Source organism: Apodemus sylvaticus, chromosome X (genome assembly GCF_947179515.1).
Source record: "Apodemus sylvaticus chromosome X, mApoSyl1.1, whole genome shotgun sequence".
Taxonomy (NCBI): domain Eukaryota; kingdom Metazoa; phylum Chordata; class Mammalia; order Rodentia; family Muridae; genus Apodemus; species Apodemus sylvaticus.
This window is the reverse complement of record NC_067495.1, coordinates 151549523-151567919: the sequence shown is the minus strand read 5'-3', so window position 1 is coordinate 151567919 and position 18397 is coordinate 151549523. Positions and strand designations below refer to the sequence as shown.

At 37.7% G+C, this 18397-nt stretch overlaps 1 protein-coding gene across 5 annotated transcripts in view; it reads left to right on the top strand.

Moving 5' to 3' along the window:
* The window catches only part of Tmlhe (trimethyllysine hydroxylase, epsilon), a 164654-nt gene that overhangs the window by 122334 nt on the left and 23923 nt on the right, over nt 1–18397 (top strand). For 4 of the 5 annotated variants that reach the window (XM_052171126.1, XM_052171125.1, XM_052171129.1 and 1 more), the window contains one exon: nt 7683–7802. The exons of the other annotated variant lie outside the window; for it this stretch is intronic. In XM_052171126.1, the coding sequence (XP_052027086.1) occupies nt 7683–7802 (120 nt within the window). The remainder of the gene's footprint in view (nt 1–7682; nt 7803–18397) is intronic. 5 annotated transcript variants of the gene reach the window in all.

Sequence of the window (18397 nt, the reverse complement as noted above, 5' to 3'; positions counted from 1 at the left end):
ATTTAATTTGTGGATTATGTCCTGGGTATTCAAAGTTTCTAGGCTAATATTCACTTATCAGTGAGTGCATAGCATGATTGATCTTTTGAGACTGGGTTAACTCACTTAGTATGATGTTCTCCAGCTCCATCCATTTGTCTAAGAATTTCATGAATTCATTATTTCTAATGGCTTAATAGTACTCCATTGTGTAAATATACCACATTTTTTGTATCCATTCCTCCTGTGAAGGACATCTAGGTTCTTTCCAGCTTCTGGCTACTACAAATAGGGCTGCTATGAACATAATGGAGCATGTGTCCTTATTGCATGCTGAAGAATCCTCTGGATATATGCCCAGGAGTGGTATAACAGGGATCTCAGGAAGTGGCATGCCCAGTTTTCTGAGGAACCGCCAGACTGATTTCCAAAGTGGTTGCACCATCTTGCAATCCCACCAGCAGTGGAGGAGTGTTCCTCTTTCTCCACATCCTCGCCAATACCTGTCTCCTGAGTTTTTGACCTTAGCCATTCTGACTGGTGTGAGGTGAAATCTCAGGGTTGTTTTGACTTGCATTTCCCTAATGATTAATGATGTTGAACATTTCTTAAGGTGTTTCTCAGCTCTCTGAAGTTCTTCATGTGAAAATTCTTTGTTTAGCTCCATACCCCACTCTTTAATGGGGTTATTTGGTTCTCTGGGTTCTACTTTCTTGAGTTCTTTGTATATATTAGAAATTAGCCCTCTGTCGGATTTAGGGTTCCTTTCCCAGTTTGTTGGTTGACGTTTTGTCCTTTTGACGGTGTCCTTTGCCTTACAGAAACTTTGTAGTTTTATGAGGTCCCATTTGTCAATTCTTGATCTTAGAGCATAAGCTTTTGGTGTTCTATTCAGGAACTTTTCCCCTGTGCCCATGTCCTCCAGGGTCTTCCCCAGTTTCTTTTCTGTTAGTTTCAGTGTGTCAGGTTTTATGTGGAGGTCCTTGATCCATTTGGAGTTGAGCTTGGTACAAGGAGATAAGAATGGATCGATTTGCATTCTTCTGCATGCTGACCTCCAATTGAACCAGCACCATTTGTTGAAAAGACTATCTTTTTTCCACTCAATGCTTTCAGCTCCTTTGTCGAAGACCAGGTGACCATAGGTGTGTTGGTTCATTTCTGGGTCTTCAATCCTATTCCATTGATCCGCTTGCCTTATATTGTACCAATACCATGCAGTTTTTAACACTATTGCTCTGTAGTAGAGTTTAAAGTCTGGGATATTGAATCCCCCAGAAGTGCTTTTACTGTTGAGAATGGTTTTAGCTATCCTGGGTTTTTTGTTATTCCAGATGAATTTGAGAATTGCTCTTTCTAGCTCTATGAAGAACTGGGTTGGGATTTTTATGGGAATGGCATTGAATCTGTAGATTGCCTTTGGCAAGATGGCCATTTTAACTATATTAATCCTGCCAATCCACGAGCATGGAAGGTTTTTCCATTTTCTGAGATCTTCTTCGATTTCCTTCTTCAGAGATCTGAAGTTCTTGTCATATAGGTCTTTCACTTGTTTGGTTAGAGTCACCCCAAGATACTTTATGCTGTTTATAGCTATTGTGAAGGGGGTCATTTCCCTAATTTCTTTCTCGGTCTGCTTATCCTTTGAATATATAAAGGCTACTGATTTGCTTGAGTTGATTTTGTAGCCAGCCACTTTGCTGAAGTTGTTTATCAGCCGTAGGAGTTCTCTAGTAGAGTTTTTAGGGTCACTTAAGTATATGATCATATCATCTGCAAATAGTGATAGTTTGACTTCTTCCTGTCCAATTTGTATCCTTTTGACTTCCTTCTGTTGTCTAATTGCTCTAGCTAGAACTTCAAGAACTATATTGAAAAGATATGGAGAGAGGGGGCAGCCTTGTCTAGTCCCTGATTTTAGTGGGATTGCTTCAAGTTTCTCTCCATTTAGTTTGATGTTGGCTACCAGTTTGCTGTATATTGCTTTTACTATGTTTAGATATGGGCCTTGAATTCCTGTCCTTTCCAAGACTTTTAGCATGAAAGGATGCTGAATTTTGTCAAATGCTTTTTCAGCATCTAATGAAATGATCATGTTGTTGTTTTTTTTCTTTGAGTTTGTTTATGTAGTGGATAGCATTTATGGATTTCCTTATATTGAACCATCCCTGCATCCCTGGGATGAAGCCTACTTGATCATGGTGGATGATCGTTTTGATGTGTTCTTGGGTTCGGTGGGCAAGAATTTTATTTAGTATTTTTGCATCGATATTCATAAGGGATATTGGCCTGAAATTCTCTTTCTTAGTTGGATCTTTGTGTGGTTTTGGTATCAGCGTAATAGTGGCTTCATAGAAGGAGTTGGGTAGTGTTCCTTCTGTTTCTATTTGGTGGAAAAGTTTGAAGAGTATTGGTGTTAAGTCTTCTTTGAAGGTCTGATAGAATTCTGCACTGAAACCATCTGGTCCTGTGCTTTTTTTGGTTGGAAGCCTATCTATGACCCCTTCTATTTCTTTAGGGTTTATGAGTCTGTTTAGATGGTCTATTTGATCCTGGTTTAATTTTGGTAATTGGTATCTGTCTAAAAAAATGTCCATTTCTTCCAGATTCTCCAGTTGTGTTGAGTACAGGTTTTTGTAGTAGGATCTGATGATTTTTTGAATTTCCTCAGTTTCTGTTGTAATATCTCCGTTTTCATTTCTAATTTTGTTAATTTGGATACTTTCTCTGTGCCCTTTGGTTAGTCTGGCTAAGGGTTTATCTATCTTGTTGATTTTTTCAAAGAACCAGCTTTTGGTCTTGTTGATTCTTTGTATGGTTCTCTTGGTTTCTTCTTGATTTATTTCAGCCCTGAGTTTGATGATTTCCTGTCTTCTCCTCCTCCTGGGTGAATTAGCTTCTTCTTCCAGGGTTTTCAGTTGTTCTGTTAATCTTCTAGTGTAAGCTCTCTCGAATTTCTTTTTGGAGGCACTCAAAGCTATGAGGTTTCCTCTTAGCACTGCTTTCATTGTGTCCCATAGATTTGTGTATGTTGTGCCTTCATTTTCATTAAATTCTAATTTCTTCTTTCTTTCTTTCTTTCTTTCTTTCTTTCTTTCTTTCTTTCTTTCTTTCTTTCTTTCTTTCTTTCTTTCTTTCTTTCTTTCTTCCTTCCTTCCTTCCTTCCTTCCTTCCTTCCTTCCTTGACCAAGTTATCATTGAGTAGAGTATTGTTCAGTTTCCATGTGTATGTGGGCTTTCTGTTGTTTTTACTGTTACTAAAGACCACTTTTCCATCATAGTGATCTGATAGGAGGCATGGGATTATTTCAATCTTCTTATATTTGTTGAGGTCTGTCTTGTGACCAGCTATATGATCTATTTTGGAGAAGGTGCCATGAGGTGCTGAGAAAAAGGTATATTCTTTTGCTTTGGGATAAAAAGTTCTATATATATCTGTTAACTCCAATTGGTTCAAAGCTTCAATTAGTTTCATTGTCTCCCTGTTTAGTTTCTGTTTTCCTGATCGGTCCATTGGTGAAAGTGGAGTGTTGAAGTCACCCACAATTATTGTGTTAGGTGCAATGTGTACTTTGAGCTTTAGTAAAGTTTCTTTTATGAATGAGGGCGCCCTTGTATTTGGGGCATAGATGTTCAGGATTGAGAGTTCTTCTTGTTGGATTTTTCCTTTGACCAGCAAGTAGTGACCTTCCATGTCTCTTTTCATGACATTAGGTTGAAAGTCAATTTTATCTGAAATTAGAATAGCGACTCCGGCTTGTTTCCTGGGACCATTTGCTTGTAGAATTGTCTTCCAGCCTTTTACTCTAAGGTAGTTTTTGTCTTTGACATTGAGGTGTGTTTCCTGTATGCAGCAAAATGTAGGGTCCTGTTTATGTAACCAGTCTATTAGTCTATGTCTTTTTATTGGGGAATTGAGTCCATTGATGTTAAGAGATATTAAGGAGTAGTGGTTATTGCTTCCTAACATTTTTGATTTTAATTTTATACGTGTGTGGTTATCCTCTTTGGGTTTGATGAAAAAAGCTTAATATCCTGCTCTTTCCAGGGTATAGTTTCCCTCGTTGTAATGGTGTTTTCCCCCTATTATCCTTTGTAGGGCTGGGTTTGTAGAAAGGTATTGTGTAAATTTGGTTTTGTCATGGAATATCTTGGTTTCTCCATCTATAGTAATTGAGAGTTTCTCTGGGTATAGTAGTCTCGGCTGGCATTTGTGTTCTCTTAGAGTCTGCATGAGCTCCGCCCAGGATCTTCTAGCTTTCATGGTTTCTGGTGAGAAATCTGGTGTAATTCTGATAGGTCTTCCTTTATATGTTACTTGCCCTTTTTTTCTTACTGCCCTAAGTATTCTTTCTTTGTTTAGTACATTTGGGGTTTTGATTATTATGTGATGGGAGGTATTTCTGTTCTGGTCCAGTCTGTTTTGGAGTTCTATAGGCTTCTTGTATATTCATGGGCATCTCTCTCTTTAGGTTAGGGAAGTTTTCTTCCATAATTTTGTTGAAGATATTTGCTGGCCCTTTAAGTTGTAAATCTTCACTCTCATCAATACCTGTAATCCTTAGATTTGGCTTTCTCATTGTATCCTGGATTTCCTGGATGTTCTGGAATACAAGCTTTTTGCATTTTGCATTTTCTTTAACTGTTGAGTCCATGGTTTCTATGGTATCTTCGGCATCTGAGATTCTTTCTTCTATCTCTTGTATTCTGTGGTTGATATTTGCGTCTATGGTCCCTGATTTCTTCCCAGGGTTTTCTATCTCCAAAGTTGTCTCCCTTTGTGCTTTCTTGGTTGTTTCTACTTCTGTTTTTAGATCCTGGAAATTTTTGCTCAGCTCTGTCATTTGCTTGTTTGTGTTTTCCTCTAATTCTTTAAGCGATTTTTGTGTTTCCTCTTTCATGACTTCTGCCTGTTGATCAAGGTTCTCCTGTATTTCCTTAAGTGATTTTTGCATTTCCTCCTTATTGGCTTTTGTATTCTCCTGAAGTTCTTTCAATGATTTTTGTGTTTCCCTTGTAAGGGCTTCTAATTTTTGATCCATTTTCTCCTGAATTTCTTTAAGTATGTCCTTCATGTGTTCCTGTACTAGCATCATGACCAGTGCTTTTAAATCTAAATCTTGTTTTTCTGATGTGTTGGGGTATCCAGGACTTGCTGTTAATGGAGAATTGGGTTCAGATGCTGCCATATTGCCTTGATTTCTGTTAGTAACATTCCTATGTTTGCCTTTTGCCATCTATTTCTCACTGGTGTTAGTTGGTCTAGTCACTGGCTGGCGCTTCAACCTCCTTTGAGCCGATAAGGCTATTTCCACAACACTGGATGGCTGGGTTTCCCCTGGCACAGATTGCTGATATGCTGCCCTCCTCTTGGGTGCCGTTGGAGCCCTGGTGTGTCCTTCCCAAAGCAATGTTATGCTTGGGTTTTCTCTGTGGACTGAACCTCATACTGCCCGTCTGCTCTGTCAGAGAGCGAAGATGGCAGCTGGGATCCTGCAGGGCCCTGGCCCCACGCCTGGCTGGCCCCCAGAGGAACCACTGTTCTCCCAGTTCCTAGGTGCAGGCTGCAGCCCGCAGCTTGCTTGTGTGCATCCCCAAGAGGTCTTATACTTGGGATAGCTCAGTACCTGGGGTTGCCTGTCTAGTCTGGCTGGGGACAAAGATTGCAACTCTGCCTTCTCTGCAGAGCAGAGTACCTGCACCTGGCTGGCTCAAGGAGGAACAGCTGCTCTCACAGGTCCTAGGTGCAGGCAGTAGCCTGCAGCTTGGTTGTCTGCCTCCCCAGAGGTCTTATCCTCAGGATAGCTCAGTACCTGAGGTCACCTGTCTCGTCTGGCTGGAGACCTCCTTATTTCTTCCTTGACCAAGGTATCATTCAGTAGAGCACTGTTGAGCTTCCATGTGTATGTGGGCTTTCTGTTGTTTTTGTTGCTATTGAAGACCACCCTTACTTCATAGTGATCTGATAGGAAGCATGGGATTAGTTTGATCTTCTTATATCTGTTGAGGTCTGTTTTGTGACCAGTTATATGGTCAGTTTTGGAGACGGTACCATGAGGTGCTGAGAACAAGGTATATTCTTTTGATTTGGGATGAAATGTTCTGTAGATATCTATTAAATCCATTTGGTCCAAAACGTTTGTTAATTTCACTGTGTCTCTGTTTAATTTGTGTTTCCCTGATCTGTCCATTGAGGAGATGTTGAAGTCACCTACAATTATTTTGTGAAGTGTTCTGCAGATATCTATTAAATCCATTTGGTCCAAAACTTCTGTTAATTTCACTGTGTCTCTGATTAATTTGTGTTTCCCTGATCTGTCCATTGAGGAGAGTGAAGTGTTGAAGTCACCCACAATTATTTTGTGAGGTGCAATGTATGCTTTAAGCTTTAGTAAAGTTTCTTTTACGAATGAGGGTGCCCTTGTAGTTGAAGCATAGATGTTCAGAATTGAGAGTTCTTCTTGGTAGATTTTTCCTTTGATGAGTATAAAGTTTCCTTCTGTGTCTTTTTTGATGCCTTTTGGTTGAATGTCTATTTTATTGGATATTTGAGTGGCTACTCCAGCTTGTTTCCTGGGACCATTTGCGTAGAAAACTGTTTTCCAGCCTTTTACTATGAGGTAATGTTTGTCTTTGACACTGAGATGTGGTTCCTGTATGCAGCAAAATGCTGGGTCCTGTTTATGTATCCAGTCTGTTAGTCTATGTCTTTTTATTGGGGAATTGAGTCCTTTGATGTTAAGAGATATTAAGGAATAGTGATTGTGGCTTCCTGCTATTTTTGATGTAGTTTTTATGTTTGTGTGGTTATCTTCTTTTGGGTTTGTTGAAAGATTACTTTCTTGCTTTTTCTAGTGTGTAATTTCCCCCCTTTTGTTGGTGTTTTTCTTTCATTATCCTTTGAATGGCTGGACTTGTGGAAAGAAAGTGTGTATATTTGATTTTGTCATAGAATATCTTGGTTTCTCCATCTATGGTAATCGAGAGATTTGTTGTATATAGCAGTCTGGGCTATCCTGTCAATTCTTGATCTTAGAGCATAAGCTATTGGTGTTCTGATCCTTACTTTCCCAGGATTACTCTGATATAGAGTATATAGAGTAGTATAGAGATTTAAATGCCATAGATTTCCTGCCCCCAAATATAGTATTATTTTTGTTACTATTCTTCATTCCTCATTTTCTCTTTTCTTTATTCCTCTATGTTCAAAAGATTAAATGAAGACAAAAATCTTTATAACATGGACAAAATGGAAACTCTCTGTCACTCTTGGTTATTATATTATCTAATATGTTAGAAAAGTGCTATTGTTTAAAATCTGAATATTAATGAAAGACAGGAGTTGTCATATATAAATTAATTAAAATTGTCCTTTACTACAAGCAGCCACACTATCTTTTCTATAAAATAAAAGTAAATACAGTGAATGGCCTTAAATGAGGAGAATATTAAAGTAGTATATAATAAATATGGAGTGATCCCTGAAATTTCAGAATGTATGTTTTCAGTTCATGTTCCTAGAATGTCAATTGTTGAGAGAATTTTCAAGACTTGTATTTTAACTCTCAATTTTACCTTATAGATAGCAATATATAACAACAATAACTACTATATATGTATATACATACATACATATATGAAACTATGATGAATGAAATAAATTTACAAATATGTAATAGTTTCTTCTTGATTTTATTTGGCAGAGAAACCATCTATGGAAGGATGTGGTATTTCACTTCAGATTTTTCCAGAGGTGACACTGCATATACTAAGCTAGCTCTAGATTGCCATACTGACACTACCTACTTTCAAGAGCCCTGTGGGTGAGCATATTAGACTTTAAATGTGTAGTATCCTTCTAGCTGATAGTCTTGAATAGTGTCTTAATCATTATCTATTCTGTTTCAGTGAAGATTATACCTACATACTTTTAACTTACATGAATGTGTCTTTGTCTTCCCCTGGAAATATAGTCATTATGAAATATTCTAGTTCATTCTGCATTAAACTTTTAGGAATAAAATTTGTATCTAAAATATAACACCTATACATATGGTGTATGTGTGAAGAGACAGACACTGGCTTTTACTGTAGCCCTAGCTGCTTTTTCCTAGAACTAGAACTCACTGTGTAGCCTAGCTTTGAAAAATCCTAAATCTTCATGCCTAAGTTTTATAAGCCATTACACATGGTTACTATATTTTCTCAAAGTAATTACAAGTCACAAAAAAGTTAACTGTGAGCTTTAGAAAGTACATTTTGGCAGGGCCAGGCATGGTGGCATAGGTCTTTGATTTTAGTACTTAGGGAGGTAGAGGTAGGTGGATTTCACTGTGTTCAGAGAAAGCCTGGGCTATACAGTAAGCATTTATCTTTTACAAATTTATATTTTCTTTCATTTAATTACTGTGTTATAGCAAAGGTGTCTGTCCTATAAACACTGCTGTTATCAGAATGATATTAAGAAGACTCTGAATCTTACTTACAAGAAATTGGAGAGGAGAAATTTCCAAATAATATTTTTTTCATAGTAAATCAGTAACTCATATTATATATTTAAATTCATTACTATTTGATACTTATTAGAGGCCTCTATATTTGCTACTTTGTGGTTGTTGATCTTATTTCTACATATAGATTATGACCCTGAAACAATGATATTAGTAAAATGATTGTATATGTACATGTGGTGTTAAAAATATAGTAGAAGATGATGGTACCTAGCTGATTACTCTTATATTGGTAACAGTAATTTATTAGGTTTATTTGAAGAGTTTGTACGTTAAGAATATTTTGGGCCAATGAGATGACTCAGCTGGTTAAGATACTTGTCATCAAACCTGATGACCTGAGTTCAGTTCCTGGGCCATCCATATGGCGGAATGTGAGACCTGATCCCCACAGGTTTTCCTCTGGCATCCACACATGTACTATGTCATGCACATGTGTTCACATTTGATGACTAGAGATAAACAACTATGTTTACTTTTTACCTTTTCTAGTCAATTATAAAGACTGAGTAGATTTGTAGCATAGAGTTAGTAGTGAAGAGTTACCTAGAGCTTGATCTGCAACCCAGTCTGAACATGTATTATTAGCTTTTTGATGTTGAGCATGTTTTTTTTTATTTTCTATATTTGTTTACATTCCAAATGATTTCCCCTTTCCCGATTTCCCCCTCCCCATAAGTCCCATAAGCCCTCTTCCCTTCACCCATTCCCCAATCAACCCCTTCCTACCTCTCTGTCCTGGTAATCCCCTACATTGCTGCATCAAGCCTTTCCAGGGCCCTCTCCTTCCTCCTTCTTGGGAATGATTTGATATGTGGATTCTGTCTTGGGTATTCAGAGCTTCTGGGCTAATATCCACTTATCAGTGATTGCATTGTGTGTTCTTTTGTGATTGGGTCACCTCACTTAGGATGATATTTTCCAGTTCCAACCATTTGCCTAAGGATTTCATGACACTTTGATCTCTAGTTCCAGTCATTATCAAGTGACATATTTTCATTCTTCTTAAAAGCTAAAAACATATTCGTGTATAAATGTGTGAGAGTGCATTATGTGTATCTGTGTATGTGTGTGAGAGAGACAGACAGACAGACAGATAGACAGACAGATTTTCTTTCCACTCCATTGGTAGGTTGTTAGGAATATTTTATAAGTCAGCTGCTGTGGATTGTGTGGCAATAAACACAGAGCTATAACTGTCTTTGTGGTACACTGACTTAGTTTCTTTGGGTACATTCACAGGAGTAATATAAGTAAATTAGCATTTTGTTTTCCTTTTGTAGAAAATATATTTTTTGACATAATATATCCTTATTATGGTTTCCCTTCCTCTATACCTCCCAGTTTCTCCCCATCATCCTTCCTATTCAGACCCACCCCCTCTTGTCTGCCATTAGGAAACAAATAGGTTTCTAAGGGATAATAATACAAAATAAGATAAGACAAAACAAAAACTAACACATCAGAATAGGACAAAATAAACAGAAGGAAAAGAGCCAAAGAAAAGACACAAGAAATGGATATATATGCAGAAACTTACTGGTTCACACACTCAGGAATCCTGTAAACACACTAAACTAGAAGCAATAATATGTACTCAAAAGACCTTTAGGGTAAAAAGAAGAAACAATATGTAAAAATTAAGTAAAATAAAATTTTAAAAAAGCAAAAGCCTTGATGTGACATTATGAGACAATAAACCTCCAAAGATGCCATTGATTTCATTTTCTGTTAACCATCTACTCCTGGGCATGTTGCCTTCTGCTTAAGAGTAGTTTGCTTCTCCAAGCTCCCCAGCACATATATAGCATTGAGGACCGCCTTGTCCTCAGTGGGAGAAGATGCGGCTAATCCTTGAGAGACTTGAGCCTCGGGGAAGTGGGATGCCAGGGGGAAGCACTCTCTTGGAGGCAAGAAGGAGGAGAAATGGAAGGAGGAACTGTGGGAGGAAAGAACAGAAACACAAGAGAATAGTACTTTTATTTCATTTTGTTTTGGTTTTGTTTTGTTTGTTTTGTTTTGTTTGTTGTGGTAAGGTGAGAACTACACTTCCCTATGAGTAATTATTTAGAATGCAATTAAGGATTATGTTGGTGAAGGGATGATAGATTTCTAGTGCCAGGCATGATTTCCCTCCTGTTGAGCAAGCCTTAAATATAATTAGAAAGCTGTTGGTTACATCTAAGATATGAATGCCACTATTGCACCCATAATGTTGTTGTGCCATAGTAGTCATCCATACATTTCATGAATGTGACAGCATGATAGAATTATTGATTGATTCCCTCCCTTGAAAACTTGTATGACACCTTCTCATGTCTGAAGTACATGTTGTCTTCAGCAATAAGAACCAACCTCAACCTTTGGGAGGCAACTAAGGCTAAAAGTAATAGTCGATATTGTGTTGGGAGTCTCTTGGACTCCCCTGACTACCAACTCCAAAGGGGGTTTCTCATGCCTGGTATTAGAGATTTTGTTAGTCAATGTGTCCTGGAAAGAATATTGTTATCTCAAATAGGATAACCTCATTTAAACTATATATTTTATGTATGTATGTATGTATGTATGTATGTATGTATGTATATATATATATATATATATGTGGTATGATATATATTATTCTAGGTGAATAAGTAACAGTATGATTTCTTATGGCCTTTTAAAGTTGTTTTTCTTTTATTTTTTTTTACATCATTTCTCCCTTCTATTTCCAGCCCTTATAGTCCTTCTTTCAAATTCATGGGTTCTTTTCTCATTAGTAGGAGTTGCATTCATATACGTATATTCATATAATTATTAAATAGGACCTCTGTACAATGTTTCTTGTATGTATATTTTCAGGGCAGATCTTTTGGTATTGGATAACCAACTGATGATTCAGATATAATTGTTGTTATTTTACCCTCTCCTCTTTGATGCCCACTCCACAATTAAATCTTCCTTCCATTTTACCCCATTAAAATCACTTTCACCTTACTAGCCCCCTAGACCCATATTCTGTCATCTAGCCAAAAAAACCAAATTCCAAATACATCAAAAACCTCAATGTGAAAATTGAAACACTGAAACTGCTAGACAAAATCATAGGCAGGGCCCTACATGATATAGGTGCAGGAAGGACTTACTGAATAAGACTCCATTTGCCCAGGAATTTAGGTCAACTACTGACAAGTGTGACCTCTAAAATGCTTCTGCACAGCTGAAGAAACAGTCAATCAAGTGAAAAGGAAACATCAGAACAAGAGATCATTTTTACCAAATTTACATCTGACATGATTAATATCCAGAATATATAAAGAATTCAAAGAAAAGTCAAGAAAACAAAGAACCCAAGTTTTAAAAGTGCATGAGGCTATGAATCTGAACAGAATTCACAAAAGAAAAAATAAAAGTGACCAAGAAATACCTCAAAAAAGTTGGTCTTCTGTTTTAGAGTTTCTATTGTTCTGACAAAACACCATAACCAAAAATAACTTGAAGATGAAAGGATTTATTTAATCTTACAATTTATAGTTCACTATCAAGGGAAATCAGGGTAGGAACTCAATGCAAGAACCTAGAGTCAGGAACTGATAAATTTCATGATGAGTGCTCATGGATGAGTGCTACTTACTGGCTTGCTCCTTCTTGCTTTCTCAGTATTTTTTTCTTATACACCCCAGGATCTTCCTACCTTGGAATAGCACTACCCAAAGTGGTATGGACACTCCCACATCAATCACTAATCAAGAAAATACCCCCACAGGCTTACGTACAGACCAATCTTTCTTTTGGCTGAAGTAAGCTAACTTTATTATTATTTTTATTTACTTTACATCCTGATCACATATTCTCCTCCCTCCTCTCCTCCCATTCCCTTCTTCTCATTTTCCTGTAGGCTTAGATTTTTTTTCTAAACATACTTTATTTGGGGTTCTTGAATGCTTCAACCTCCCTTCTAACCCACTGAATAAAGGTTGGGGAGAAATAAGGTTAATAGGGAAATGGGTTTGTACACCTGTTTAGAAGTAGTTCTTTGGGGCACTTTCAAACACAAATCAGTAAAAGTGGCTTGATCCAGCAGAAACCACAAGGCTCTGCTGAGTAAACAGGAGTCAGTGAAAGCAGCCAGAGTCAGCCAAAATATAAAGAGAAGTTCTTTGGGACATTTCTCTAGGAAGTGAAGACCAGTAAAGACCGGCAGAGTGTTTCAATGCAAGAGCAGCCTCTCACTGTTTATGGGGTTCCATTCCAAATATCATGCCTTTTCAAGCATCTGCTCCAGAAAAATATTACATGTCCTCTCATGTGTCTGCTTCAGCAAACATCCTCTCACAAGACAGCTTCCAGAAAAACAGCACATGACATAACTGAGTTTCCCAAGAAACCAGAAATTTCTACTTCATATACCATTCTTTTTAAAAAATAATCTTTTTTCTAACACTAATAATCTATATACAATAGAAATAATTATGAGAACCATAAAACTAGAACTTTCCATCATATTTTAAATAAGCTGCTTATGTAATATATATTTTATTACAATTTTTAAATGTATTTATTGTAATATTATTTTCTTTTCCCTCTTTCCTCTATCATTACATAGATAAAGATAAGAGAAAAAGAAAAAGAGGGGAGAAACCCCTGATTTAAACTTTATTTTGTTTACTCCATGATCATAACCAGTAACAACCTAACATCCTAGATGATAACAACTATAACACATCAAAAGATGAAAACCATCCATCCCAGCTCAAGGGACTGGAACAACAGTCCTTTTTATAATTGCTCCCTGTTGAATTGGAGCAAAGAATTCCTGTTTGGGAATTCCAAAGGAAAAAAAATGGTTAGTCTTAAAAAATGCTAGCTATAGCATTTGTTGTCCAGTCTATGTGTTGTCTGTTTAGTCTCTGTGTGAATGATCACTTGGGCTAGCACTTTTGAAGTTGATTTGCATGCATATTTTGGAGTAATCAGTAACTGAGGCAATCTGTAAGAGTGAATCATCTGGGCTATTTGCTCTATGAAGACATTCATGTCTCAGCTGACAAGAGGTTTTCCCTAATCAGATCTAATCCTCATACATTTCATTGGTAACCATATTTTCTCATTTCCTGTAGATTCAGAAGCATAACCACACCTCCATCTTAAAACTATTACAGGTTCCCATTCTAATGTCAACATATACTTACAGTATATTGGTTGGCCTGGTTCCTCAGGGGTTGGTTTGTTTGTTTGTTTGATAGCTTAGTGTCTCTCAGCTGCTGTTGTACCATTTTCACCAACATTAAGAAAATTTAGAGTTAACAAAGCATTATTTAGTCTGTCTCTGGGGTTTTTACTCTTAGCATTTTGTTTAATAAGCATCTCTTTTAAGGTATAATTGGCTCTTTCCATAACTGCTTGCCCATATAGCAAGGCACTGATATGTTTTATATGGTAATCTGCAAAGAATTGCTTCATTGCATTGAATACATATGTGGGAGCATTATCAGTCTTAATTTGTGCAGTTATCCCAATAATTTCCATTATATTCAGTATATGTATAATTACACAATCAGCCTTTTTAGAACTTATAGCAGTTGGCAATTGAAACCCTGAGGATATGCCAAGGGTATGGTGTATATAACTTTGTTTTACAAATTTTGCAAAATGAAAAACAGCCATTTGCCAGATGTCATTTTTGGTACCCCTAGGGTTACTACCAGCAGGTAACAGACTGTGTTTGTATAGAGAACATATAGGGCATTTTAATTTTTTTGTGGCTTGTTACCAAATGATAGAAAAAAATTTAAACCCCAATCCCAGCCCACCCAGAGATGGCTTATCCCCCAGGAGTGCTGTCATACCTAAGTGCCAGTGTCATACCTAACCACCACTACTGCCCCAATACCTGGACCAAGTGAGAACTACCCTGGGCGCACAGGACCCAGGAATTGCTGAACAGCTGAGGGCATGATCCTTTCAGTTTCCATCTCCCCGACTCCTGGAGGTGACACTGTGCCACAGGTCTCCGCAACCCAATCTTACCCAGAGAGAGCTTGTCTCCCAGCAGTGCTGGCAAACACAGGCTCACAGGAGGGACAAACTCCAGACAATGACAGCAAGACCAAAATAGCACCAGAGATAACCACATGGTGAGAGGCAAGCACAAGAAGATAAGCAACAAGAAACCAAGGCCATGACTTTTATCATGAAGGGATTTGGATTTTGTCAAATGCTTTCTCAGCATCTAATGAAATGATCAAGTGGTTTTTTTCTTTGAGTTTGTTTATATAGTGGATTACATGGATGGATTTCTGTATCTTGGAAAGATCAGGAATTCAAGACCCATACATAAACATAGTAAAAGCAATATACAGCAAGCTAGTAGCAAACATCAAAGTAAATGGAGAAAAATTTGAAGCAATTCCACTGAAATCAGGGACTAGACAAGGCTGTCCACTCACTTTCTAGGTGATCAATATAGTACTCGAAGTCCTAGCCAGAGAAATTAGACAACAAAAGGAGGTCTAAGGAATACAAACTAGAAAGGAAAAAGTCAAAGTATCACAATTTGCAGATGATATGATACTATACTCAAGTGACACCAAAAATTCTACCAGAGAACTCCAAAAGCTAATAAACAATTCATCAAAGTGGCTGGATAAAAAATTAACTCAAACAAATCAGTAGCCTTCCTCTATTCAAAGGATAAAGAGGTTGAGAAAGAAATTAGGGAAATGACACCCTTCACAATAGTTGCAATTAATATAAAATATCTTGTTGTGATTCTAACCAAGCAAATGAAAGATCTGTATGACAAGAACTTCAAATCTCTGAAGAAAGAAATTGAAGAAGATCTCAGAAGATGGAAAGATCTCCCATGCTCACAGATTGGCAGGGTTAATATAGTAAAAATGGCCATCTTACCTAAAGCAATCTTCAAATTCAATGCAATCCCCATCAAAATCCCAACTCAGTTCTTCACAGAGTTAGAAAGAGAAATTTCCAAATTTATCTGGAATAAAAAAAACCCCAGGATAGCAAAAACTATTTTCAACAATAAAAGAACCTCTGGAGGAATCACCATCACTGACCTGAAATTATACTACAGAGAAATAATGATTAAAAACTGCATGGTATTGGTACAATGACAGGCAGGTAGATCAATGGAATAGAATTGAAGATCCAGAAACAAACCCTCATACCTATGGTCACTTCATCTTTGACAAAGGGGCTAAAACCATCCAGTGGGAAAAAATACAGCATTTTCACAAATGGTGCTGGGTCAACTGGCAGTCAACATGTAGAAGGATGTAAACTGATCCATTCTTATCTCACTGTACAAAAATCAAATACAAGTGGATCAAGGACCTCCACATCAAACCAGATACACTGAATCTAATAGAAGACAAAGTGAGGACAAGCCTAGAGCACATGGGCACAGGGGAAATTTTTCTGAACAGAACACCAATGGCTTATGCTCTAAGATCAAGAATTGACAAATGGGACCTCATAAAATTGCAAAGCTTCTGTAAGGTAAAGGACACTGTCAATAAGACACAATGGCAACCAAGAGATGGGGAAAAGATCTTTACCAATCCTACATTCTGATAGACAGATTATATCCAATATATACAAAGAACCCAAGAACTTAGACTCCAGAGAACCAAATAAACCTATTAAAAAATGGGGTTCAGAGATAAAAAGAATTCTCAACTGAGGAATACCAGATGGCTCAGAAACACCTAGATAAATGTTCAACATCCTTAATCATCAGAGAAATGCAAATCAAAACAATCCTGAGATTCCACCTTATACCAGTCAGAATGGCTAAACTCAAGAACTCAGGGGACAGCAGATGGGGGCGAGAATGTGGGAAAAGATGAACATTACTCCATTGCTTGTGGACTTGCAAGCTAGTACAACCACTGAGGAAATCAGTTTGGTTGTTCCTCAGAAAACTGGACATATTAGTACCCAAAGACCCACCTGTACCACTCCTAGACTTATATCCAGAAAATGCTCCAACATGTAATAAGGACACATGCTCCACTATGTTCACAGCAGCTTTATTTATAATAGCCAGAAACTGGTAAGAACCCAGATGTCCCCAGAGAAATGGATACAGTGGTACATTTACACAGTGGAATATTACTCAGATATTAAAAACAGTGAATTCATGAAATTCTTAGGCAAATGGATGGAGCTGGAAAATATCATCCTGAGTGAGGTAACCCAATCACAAAAGAACACACATGGTATGCATTCACTGATAGCCCAAAATCATGGAATACCCAAGATACAATTCACAGACCAAATGAAGCTCAAGAAGAAGGAAGACCAAAGTGTGGACTGAAATCGGGGACAAGAAAAGGATGCCCACTCTCCCCATATCTATTCAGTATAGTACTCTAAGTGCTATCTAGAAAAATAAGACAACAAAAAGAGATCATGCGGATACAAATTGGCAAAGAAGAAAGAAATGTACCACTATTTACAGATGATATAATAGTATACATACGTGACCCCAGAAATTCTACTAGAGAACTTTTCCAGCTGATAAACAATTTCACCTACGTGGCCAGATGTAATATTAACTCAAATAAATCAGTAGCCTTCCTTTATACAAATGATAAAAGGGCTGAGAAAGAAATTAGGGAAATAACTCCCTTCATAATAGCCACAAATAATATAAAATATCTTGGGGTAACTCTAACCAAACAAGTGAAAGACCTGTATAACAATAACTTCAAGTCTCTCAAGAAAGAAATGGAAGAAGATCTCAGAAAATGGGGAGGTCTCCCATGCGCATGGATTGGCAGAATTAACATAGTAAAAGTGGTTCTTTGCTCCTGTGACTGAGCAGAAAGGTGCAGCCAGGAATGCAAGGAACTGACTAGTGTAAGATCACTTGGGACAAAGTCCGCCAGGGCCCCAACTGCACCCAGAAGGTGGGCAGCTCCACAGCCATCTGTGTACCTATCCCACCATGGGACATATGCTCTGCAGGGAGTCCCATGGTTATAGGTGAGAGCAACATCTTCATTCCTGCGACTGAGTGGGCTATTACAGCCAGGAAGGCAGGGAACACCTGAGTGTAAGATCACTTGAAACTTTTTCTGCCAGGGCCCCACCTGCACCCAGGAGCTGGGCAGCACCACAGCACTGTGTTCCAGGGGAGAGCCAATCACTCAGGGGTGCTAAAATAGGCTTGCAGGCACACAGGAGGGTCAAGCACCAGCCAAAGACAGCAGGAACAACTAACACCAGACATAAACAGATGGCAAAAGGCAAACACAGGAACATTACTAACAGAAATCAAGGCAACATGGCACCATCTGAACCCAATTCTCCCACAACAGCAAGTCCTGAATACCCCAACACACCAGAAAAGCAAGATTTGGATTTAAAACCATAGCTCACGATGCTGATAGAGGACTGCAAGAAGGACATAAATAACTCCTTTAAAGAAATACAGGAGACCAGAGGCAAACAGGTAAAAGCCCTTAAATAATTACAGGAAAGGAGAAAAAAGGCGAAGAAATTGAACAAAACCATCCATAATCTAAAAACAGAGGTAGAAACAATAAAGAAATCACAAAGAGAAACAACTCTAGACATAGAAAACCTAGGAAAGCAGTCAGGACTCAGGGATGCAAGCATCAACAACAGAATGCAAGAAATAGAAAAGAGAATCTCAGATGCAGACGATACCATAGAAAGCACTGACACAACAATCAAAGAAAATGCAAAATGCAAAAAGCTCCTGGCCCAAATATCCAGGAAATCAATTACAAAATGAGAAGACCAAACCTAAGAATAATAGGTATAGAAGAGAGCAAAGATTTCCAGCTTAAAGGGCTAGTAAATAAATATTTTCAACAAAATTATAGAAGAAAACTTCCCTAACCTAAAGAAAGAGATGCCAATGAACATACAAGAAG